Here is a 10,123-nt window from a genome sequence, read left to right as displayed (position 1 = left end):
CCTGCTCCTCACACCTGGGGGCCCCAGCAGGCCCCTGTCTCGGGCCATGGCCACCCCGCCCTACCTTTCTTGGGGCCAACAACAGACCAGCGCACAAGGCTCAGCCTGGGGTGGACTTGTGGCCTCAAAGGGGCGCAGTGGGGCCCGTTCCCCCGTTCCCGGGACAGCCTGCTGGCTCTTCTGAAAGAAGCCAATCACACAGACACCTTTTTGGCATGTTTGTGATAAAAAAGGCAAAATTTAGAAACAATAAAGATAAACGCTGGAGGTTTAAAACTGACAGAACAGGGGTTAGCAGGACGGCCCACCCTGCACCTGAAGAGGCCGGGCCAGCAGCCTGACCCAGGCCGCAGCGAGACCTCCGAGTCCAGCAGGAGGTAACTCTCAGAGCCCAGAGTGGTGGAGACGTGGGCCCCAGGAGGTGTCCTGCAGCCCAGTGTTCGTTCACTGAGACACACCTGAGCACACTCCCACGTGCCAGAGACGTTCCTCTTCCTGTGGCACCCGGGGAAAGTTTCCAACAACACGGTAGCATATGACCTGGAAAACTAGGGCTCCGCTAGTCTATGCCTGCATGCACACTACACTGATCACGTCTGCAATAAATGTCAGTGTGCGTGTATACACAGGTATTTTACTTATTAAATATGTATGTGTGTTTAGTTGCTCAGTAGTATCCGACTCTTTTCAACCCTACAGAGTGCAGCCCGCCAGGCTCCTTTGTCCATGGGATTTCCCAGGCAAGAACACTGGAGTGGATTGCCGTTTCCTTCTCCAGGGGATCTTCCCAAGCCAGGGATCAAACCCAGGTCTTGTGCCATCTCCTGCACTGCAGACAGGTTCTTCACCACTGAGCTGCCATATGTCAGAATATATACATAAGCAGACTTTGCTTTATTGCACTTCACAGACACTGCGTTTTTTATGACTTGAATGTTTGTGGTAGATGATGGCTAGCATTGTTTGGCAATACAGTATCTTTTAATTAAGGAATGTACCTTATTTATTTTTTTCTGAGGGCTTCCCTGGTGGCTCAGTGGTAAAGAATCTGCCTGTAATGTGGGAGATGCACGAGACGTGGGTTCGATCCCTGGGTTGGGAAGATCCCCTGGAGAAGGAAACGGCAACCCACTGCAGTATTCTTGCCTAGGAGATCCTATGGACAGAGGAGCCTTGAGGGTTACAGTTCATGGGGTTGCAAAAGACTTGTGCACAACTTAGCCACTAAACAATGTTGTTTTTTAGATATAACAAAACCTCACACTTGACAGACCACAACAGAGTGGAAGCATACCTTCTATACGCACTGGGAAATAAACTCATGACTTGTTTCGCTACAATGGTCTGGAACTGAATCTCAGTGTCTCCTAAGGGACCTATATGTATAAATGTGTGTGCGTGGATATGTTACACATATATTCTGCCACAGCCAAGACCCGAAGTTTTCACGGCTACTGCTGACTTTCTCCTCTTTCAGATGAGCTTCAGAAGCAGTTGGTTATATTCTTATTTATAAAATTGATTACAATCACAACCACTGAGATTAATTTCGGGAGAACTCGAATCCTAAGGTCAACCTTCCATCCAGGAACACCCAATTATGCAATTTTCTCTGTGTTCTTCCAGAAGGTTCTGGTATTTTTGCTTCGGCTTCTCACATTTATTGCTAGGCTGCCTTAAAGATCTTATTAATTTTCTGAACAAAGCCACCCACCCTCTGACTCTGACACGCTGGTCCTACCACTGGAAGAGGGGTCTCAGCACCTCAAGGAGCTGAGTCACATGCGTGTCGCCGAGAGCCATCGCACGCCCAGCTCGCGTTCCCGTCTCCTGAATGTTGGGGCCGGGACCTCCCAAATCACGCTGAGTGACAGTCGAGGGCTGACATTTTCTTATTCTGACGCCGACGAGACATCTGTTCCGTCAGGGAGTGTGAGGACCACTGGGGCACCAAGTCACGGTGCGCTAAGAGAAGCCCGCAGACGGGGAGGTGCGACGCCGCCACGTTCCCAGCAGCATCGCCGTGCAGCCCAGCGAGTCTCCCTTGATCCCTGACAGTGAGTGCCACCAAGAGCGGGCTCTGTCCTGGCTATTCTCACTGCAGTTTGCATGGAAGACGCCATTCCCCCTACTCCCCGCTGAAGACACCTGCTTTAACCTTTTCTTTCCTAAAGCACTCTGCAGTGGGTAGGGGTCACTCTGGCAATTAGCCATAGAAGGGAAGCTCCCGGCCATCCAGGGGTTGCGAGGTGGTGCTCTCATTGCTGAGGGTGCGGGTTCAGCCCCTAGAAACTAAGATGCCACCAGCTGTGCAGCCAAGAGGGGGAGGAGGAGAAAGGGGAGGAGGAGAACAGTCGGGAGAGACTCAGAGAGCTGCTGGCACGCGACCATCTGCTGTGCCTTCCTCCCGGCCCAGGCCCGGGCCGCGTGCCCACCTGCTCCCTTCCTCCCAGCCCTTCCTGTCAGGGGAGAGCCCATCTGGTCCCTTCCTCCTGGCCCTTCCTGTCAGGGGAGAGCTCATCTGGTCCTTTCCGCCCGGCTTTCCTATCAGGGGAGAGCCCATCTGCTCTCTTCCTCCCAGCCCTTCCTGTCAAGGGAGAGCCCAGCTGGTCCTTTCCGCCCGGCCCTTCCGGTCAGGGGAGAGCCCATCTGGTCCCTTCCTCCCGGCCCTTCCTGTCAGGGGAGAGCCCATCTGGTCCCTTCCTCCCGGCTCTTCCTGTCAGGGGAGAGCCCATCTGGTCCTTTCCGCCTGGCTTTCCTGTCAGGGGAGAGCCTATCTGGTCCTTTCTGCCCGGCCTTCCTGTCAGGGGAGAGCCCATCTGGTCCTTTCTGCCCGGCCTTCCTGTCAGGGGAGAGCCCATCTGGTCCTTTCTGCCCGGCCTTCCTGTCAGGGGAGAGCCCATCTGGTCCTTTCTGCCCGGCCTTCCTGTCAGGGGAGAGCCCATCTGGTCCTTTCTGCCCAGCCTTCCTGTCAGGGGAGAGCCCATCTGGTCTCTTTCTGCCCGGCCCTTCCTGTCAAGGGAGAGCTCATCTGGTCCTTTCTGCCCGGCCTTCCTGTCAGAGGAGAGCCCATCTGGTCCTTTCCGCCCGGCCTTCCTGTCAGGGGAGAGCTCATCTGGTCCTTTCTGCCCGGCCTTCCTGTCAGAGGAGAGCTCATCTGGTCCTTTCCGCCCGGCCTTCCTGTCAGGAGAGCCCATCTGGTCCCTTCCTCCTGGCCCTTCCTGTCAGGGGAGAGCCCCCGAGCCCCGGCCGTGCGCCCACCTGCTCGTCACTCCGGTGGTAATCACCGTCTTCCTCCTGCTTCTCCTCCGCTGCCTCTTTGTTCGAACTGTCGTCCGCTTTGGTTTCTCCTTTTAGCAAAAACAGAAAAGACTGTATCACGATATCCAAAGTGTTAAACTGTTATTTTCCCCCTAACAGAACACTCAAACGCTATGGAATCCCAGGGTGACAGGAGTTCACACACTTAAGAGTCAGAGGAGCACCGGTCGACAGGGCTTCAGTCACAGCGCTCGCAAGGCTGCGGCGGGGGCGGGTGCGTCTGGGGGCTCCCGGGCAGGGGGCTGTTGGCCGGGCACCACCAGGGTGTCACACCTCAACTCTGCCCGACAGCACGGCTCCCAGAGCTCGTGCTGGTCCTACACGGCTTTAAAAGTCAGGCCTCCAGCTCGGCAAAGACAGGATTCCAGGCTCCCGAGCTGCCTCGGGGCCTCACCTCCAGGCCCTGAGCCTGCAGGTACGCAGCCCCCGCTCCTCTAGGCTGGCAGCCAAGGCCTCCCCTTCTCAGATGTTCAGAGATGCACAGAACAGACCAGAGTGCTTAGGAACCTGTGTGGCCCATGGAGTCAAAGGTTTGAATTAACTGTTACAATATGTACGGATTCAAAGCACCATTAATTTTCCATCAAAGCCAAGGAGAAATTGGCCTTTCTGCAAGAAAACAGGCAAACTGGGAGAAGAGCCCTGGGAGGGCCCATCGTGCACATGTGGTCCCTGCACACCCCACCTCCAGGCAGCTCCAGGGCCCCCGCAGGTCCCCGCTACGGCCCGCCATGTAAGCCCTGGGACCGGGACCCCGCTTCTCAGCATCCCCCACTCCCGTCAGCTCTGCAAGGATGCTGACGCCCACCAGGCCCGTCGGGAACCTGCAGGGGCTCGTTCACGTGAAACACAGCCACTCACCGTTCCGGTGGGGGTCTAGGTGCTGCTTTGCAGAACACGTCTCCCCCTTGATGTCTCCAGGCACTTCCAGGCCTAACTTGTGGTAGAATTCCCTCTGCTTTCTCATTTCCGCTATGAAAAATTAATATGTAATCCTTAATCTTAGGCAGGTGATGGATTATCTTAAAATTCTGCACACAATCACATGAAAAAAAGGGCAGGTTTGCTGAAAAGGTCTGAAGGCTGCTGCCCATGAGAAATGACAACTTTAGACCGTGCCCCCTGGAGTTTCAGAGCGGCTACCAGCTGTGTGACTTGGGCCATATACCAGGGTGCGGCCCGGGCCCCGTGAGTGTAGGTGCCACTGGCTCCCTCAGGACAGGCCTCCAGGTGTGTCTGACAGAAGAGTGCTCGTGGTGTCCACGGCTGGCAACCACGGCTCATTAGTCCTGGGGGGCCAGAGCCGCCCACCACAGGGGAGGGGTCTCTACCGGATGAAGTCGGGCAGCACGCAGCCTCCTGCCCGGCCGTCGGCCTCAGACACGAGTGGGGCCGGGCGGCGAGAGGACAGCTGTCCAGGCTGGGTCCTTGCACGCCCCTGGGAACGGCCGACTCTCTGACACAGGCGGCTACTGAGGGGCAGCTCACACCCAGGTAACAGCGGCAGTCACTGCTCACGGCCACGTGGCAGGGAGCAAAGGAAATCTAACCCAGACCAGTAACCGCAAGGCGCACTGTGGAAAGACCTGTGGGCAGGCGACCTGGTGAAGCTCGAGTCACTGCACATCCCCCCTAAATACCACAAGCTCTGAGAGGGCCAGGAACATGCCCTGGTCACGTCCTAGACCCAGGCAGATGCTGCGAAATACCTGACTCTGCAGGAAAAAAACGAATGCGTGAGACAGCGGGCCAAGACGGAAGCAGGGAGGCCTCTCAGAACTGCCTGACGCACGAGGGCCAGCGCAGAGCTGGGGGCAGCCGGAACCAAACACGCAAAGCCCAATTTGCGCCACGCTTTGGTAATACTCACAATATTTCCAACTTTTTCATTGTTATTATATTTGTTATGATATCTGTGATCAGGGAACTTTGATGTTATTATTTTAGTTTTTTTGTTTCATTTTGTGTTTTTAACTAAGAGATATACACTACTTTTTAGCCATAGTGTTACTGTACACTCAGTAGCCCCCAGTATAACATGAACATAACTTTTATATGCATTGGGAAACCAAAAGATTGATGTGATTCACCCTATTGTGATACTTTTTTTATTGCGACAGTCTAAAGCTGAACCTGCGGTATTTCTGAGGTCTGCCTGTACCTAGTTTTAATTCCTATTTCTTTAATTTTTACCTATCAAAATGAAAAAGAATTAAAAATAACAATACTCAACGTCAGATACACACAGGTACAGAAATGTCAATTGGGATAACTTTCCAGGAAGGTTGTCGTTCAGTAGCTAACCCGTGTCCAACTGTTTATGACCTCATGAACTGCAGCACGTGGGCTTCCTGTCCTTCACCATCTCCTGGAACTTGCTCAGACTCATGTCCATTGAGTCGGTGATGCCATCCAACCATCTCATCCTCTGTTGCCTCCTTCTTCTCCTGCCCTCAGTATTTTCCAGCATCAAGGTGACTTACATAAACTGCTAGTAATGTATCCCAAGGAAATAATCAGGTAAGTGCCTAAGGAAATAAAGCCTTATTTCCAATACTGAAGTATCAGAAACCACCTGCATACTTAGCACCGGGTACTGTGGGCTGGCCCATCAGAAGCGTGCCTCCTGCCAGCCTCCTCCTGTCCAGCAGACATGTCCAGACGGGACTGCAGAGCCTCAGAACCCCGCTCAACAGCACATGTGAGACACACCACCCCCTCCCAACCACAGGTGAACAAGAAAAACCTAACCTAACTGCTGTGCTGGGACACACGCCGGTGACACACGCAGGGACACACGCCAGTGACACGCAGGGACACATGCTAGTGACACGCAGGGACACACACCGGTGACACACGCTGGGACACATGCCAGGACACATGCTGGTGACACATGCAGGGACACACATAGGAACACACGCCGGTGACACGCAGGGACACACGCCGGTGACACGCAGGGACACACGCTAGTGATACACGCAGGGACACACACATGACACATGCAGGGACACACACTGGGGCACACGCTAGTGACACAGGGACACACGCTGGTGACATGCAGGGACACACGCCGGCAACACGCAGGGACACACACCAGTGGCACACGCAGGGACACACGCTGGGACACACTGTGACACACGCTGACACACGCTGGTGATACACGGAGGGACACACGCTGGGACACACTGTGACACACGCTGGTGATACACGCAGGGACACACGCTGGTGATACATGCAGGGACATGCTGGTGACACGTAGGGACACACGCAGGGACAAAGCTGGGACACACGCCGGTGACATGCAGGGACACATGCTACTGACACATGCTGGGACACATGCCAGGACACACGGTGACATGCAGGGACACACACTGCTGACACATGCAGGGACACACGCTGGTGACACGCAGGGACACACGCTGCTGACACACACAGGGACACACACTGGTGACATGCAGGGACACACGCTGCTGACACACACAGGGACACACGCTGGGACACCGGGACTCATGAGCTGCGGCTCTGCGGGACCACACCCATGAAGTCCTGTGGACTGTCCCACCCGGGAGGGGCCAGAATCGCACGGGCCCTCTCCATCCCACCTGCACACGGGAACCTGGGGACCGAGGGCCTGGGATCAGCCAAACCGTGAGAGACGGGACGGCCCCGCCCAGAAGCTCCTGATGCTGACACGGAGTCAGCACCACCCTCCCAGCTTACAGAGGTGCTGAAGTCCCTGCTTCAAGACTCCTCTTTGGGGAACAAATGGCAACATCTCTAGATGAAACAACAGGGAAGGGGGCCAAGCCGGCAGCTCTGGACTCCAGGTTGTAAGCACACCGGGTACTTTGTGAGATCTTAGCATGTTTAAGACATCCTAGAATAATGTTTAACCTTATCAGTGTTTTATTTCCATGTATTCTTTGCCTTTCCCCAGCACTAGAAAATAAAGTATTAGTTGCTCAGTCATGTCCGACTGTTTGTGACCTTATGGACAGCAGCCGCCAGGTTCTTCTGTCCATGGGATTCTCCAGGTAAGAATAGTGGAGTGGGTGGCCATTCCCTTCTCCAGGGGATCTTCCTGATCCACGAATTGGAACCGGGTCTCCCACATTGCAGGCAGATTCCTTACCAGATATCTGAGCCACCATGGAAGTAGAAAACCCTTCAAATATCAAAATATGACAGTTTCTACAAATATTTACTCAGAAAATTTAAATTCTTCTTTCTTGAATGAATTCTGTGAACAGTGAAAGAAGACTTTAACAGTATTACTCCTTAAGTTGTGTCTTAAAAGTCAGATGTGACATCTACTGAGCTAACAGTGTTGAGAGAACACTCCCAAATGAACTGCTGCCTCTTATCTTGCAAAGAAAGCTGGGTTTCATCAGCTGGCACCGCCCCACCAGCCAGCACCCACTCTGAGTGGACCACCCTTCACCAAGGACAGGACAGTCTCAGGGCTCAGAAGTGCGGCGAGAACGTCCACTCTCAGGGTGCTTGCACCACGCAGTATTTCTTCTCGAGTCTCCTAAGACTGACTTAAAGCTTGTATTTAAAGTTTAAATCCCGTTAGACTTGGCCAACACAGGGCTCTTGGCTTCACCTCCGGGCGGCACAGGCAGGAGGCACCCCCGGCTCTGCCCCCAGGGCCTGGCCAGGGCTGCACACGTGCCGGGCACTGGGTGCCCCTGAACGCAGAGAGACACGTGAGCCAGGGTGGACGAGACCAGTGAGCAGATGGCAGGGAGCTCAGGGCAGGCCAAGCGAGATGTCCCAAGCCAGGACCGCCGAGCGAAAAGGCCCTTGGAAGCCCTACTGAGGACACAGGGGTCCGGGGGGAGGTTCTGACACTTACCCTCTTGGAGGCCTGGGACCAATTTGTAAACAATATCCTGCATGGTTCTGTCATGACTGGCAAAAGAACAGACAGGTGGGTTAGCCAGAAACGTCAATCTTCAGATTCTCAAGCCTTTTCCATGTAACAATAACACGCTCCACAATCGCAAACTGGAATTTTAGTTGAATTTTGCTTCTAGTTTGTACTTATAAAAACGTCTGTGCCAGCAAGAGTGACACAGGATCCGAGTTGACACATCGGAGTGTGGACTCCAGATGCTGGTGAACATTCAGAGAAGGACACAGGCAAGACCCCTTGGTGACCAGCGGCCCCGCCCGCTGGGCTTCTCAAGTCCTGCAGGGGTCAGTCAGGCAGTCTCGGGCTGCGCCAGACCAGAGGGAGTTTCTCAAACGTCCCTGACCAGGACCTGTGCAAGGAGCACCTCTCACGTCTGGACACTCATGTTGATGTGAACGTGTGGATCACACACACACACACACACACACACGCATCCATGCACACAACAGAGCCGGCCTCCAGTACCCACGACACCCTCTGTACTTCCTACTCCCCAGCCCCCCACCTTCTCCTAAAGCTCTGTGGAGCCGCAAGGACAGGACGGGGGCGGAATGGGCCTGACATGCCTCCTGCAGAGCCCTTCCGGCATGGCCCCCGCCCCGAGGCACTCACCCGATGTACTGCAGGGGGTGGCTCTGGTGGATGACGATCCTGCAGGTGGGGCAGGTGTTGTTCTCCTCCAGGTACTTCACCAGGCAGCTGCGGCAGACTGAAGGGGGGGCGAGCATCAACAGCAGGCAGGGGCACTCCTCCCGCTGGCCCCCTGCCCCGGGCCACCCGGGACAGGCCCGTCACCTGGGCCCACCTCCCACGGGGGACACAGACCGGAGGGGGAAGGCGCCCTCACGCCCATCACGGGGCGCCCGTCACAGCAGTGAACAGATAAATTCTACGTTAGCCTAAGAGAGCACCAGAACTTCTCTGCATGACCAAATGGGATAAGATTCAGTGAATGTAACATAAAACAGTCAGCCAATATCTAAAATACAATTACCTTTAAAACAAAATTTCTATCAAAACTGGCAAGCATCTTCTGAAGTGAGAAATATAAGATCAAAGATCCTCACTGTCAGAGGATTTGCTTAACCTTAGGAAGTGCCCTCAGCACCCTGGGCCAGCTCCCCAGGACCCAGCCTGCTGGTAAAGGCTGGCGGGGGGCCGGGGGGAGGGGGGCGGCGCTTGAAGGAGGAGGACACCCAAGCTCAGCACCAGCTGCAAGCTAAAGCCTGCAATAGGCCAGCGGCCGTGGTGGGCAGGGAGCACAAAGTTTAAGGAATTCATTTGCAAATGGCTAAAATAAACACTTTGGGCCACTAGAAACCAATATTCTGTCACACCACATGTAATGCTTTAGCTGTTACATACAAATAACTAAGTTTTTCTTGCATTTCTTTAGCTTTCTCAAGCGATACCTCTTATACTGAAATTACCCCTAGTGTTTTAACTTCAGATAACTTTTCTCATTTATCTTCAGGATCTCCTTTATTTCTGCTGCTGGGTCTTGCTCTGTGCTTGAGTAAATGCTCTGGGGAAAGAAGCCCAAGTGTTAGAGGACGAACACTCTGCACGCACATGTGTGCAGACACTCGGTCACCGTGGTTGCGTCGATGAGGTATCCACTACACAGGCGGCAGGTGATGTGGGCGTTTATGTCCCAGAGTTTAATCTTTCTGGTCAACATCTTTGGCTTCTGCAACAGAAAAAAAGCATATTAACCAAAGTATGACGTAGTCTGATGTTTAATCAAAGGTTCAGATTCAACATAAATCCAGCTCCGGTGTGGCCAGGAGGAGCTCAAAACGAGGAGGGCTGAGGCCAGGTCCCCCTCTCTGCTCCCACCAGGCCAGGTCCCCACTTCCGCTCCGATCCCACCAGGCCAGGTCC

General features: G+C 54.3%; 1 protein-coding gene across 2 annotated transcripts in view; it reads right to left on the bottom strand.

The window, feature by feature from the left end:
• PCGF3 (polycomb group ring finger 3) overlaps positions 1–10,123 on the bottom strand; it is a 30,559-nt gene that overhangs the window by 15,669 nt on the left and 4,767 nt on the right. For both annotated transcript variants that reach the window (XM_010850234.1, XM_010850226.1), the window contains exons 3-7: positions 9,812–9,929; positions 8,852–8,948; positions 8,180–8,235; positions 4,183–4,293; positions 3,262–3,350 (exon numbers count right to left, since the gene is read on the bottom strand). In XM_010850234.1, coding sequence (XP_010848536.1) covers positions 3,262–3,350; positions 4,183–4,293; positions 8,180–8,235; positions 8,852–8,948; positions 9,812–9,920 — 462 coding nt within the window. In that variant the 5' untranslated portion in view covers positions 9,921–9,929. The remainder of the gene's footprint in view (positions 1–3,261; positions 3,351–4,182; positions 4,294–8,179; positions 8,236–8,851; positions 8,949–9,811; positions 9,930–10,123) is intronic.

The sequence above is a fragment of the Bison bison genome, unplaced genomic scaffold, assembly GCF_000754665.1.
Source record: "Bison bison bison isolate TAMUID 2011002044 unplaced genomic scaffold, Bison_UMD1.0 scf7180017851199, whole genome shotgun sequence".
Taxonomy (NCBI): Eukaryota; Metazoa; Chordata; class Mammalia; order Artiodactyla; family Bovidae; genus Bison; species Bison bison.
This window is presented reverse-complemented; position numbering and strand designations above follow the sequence as displayed.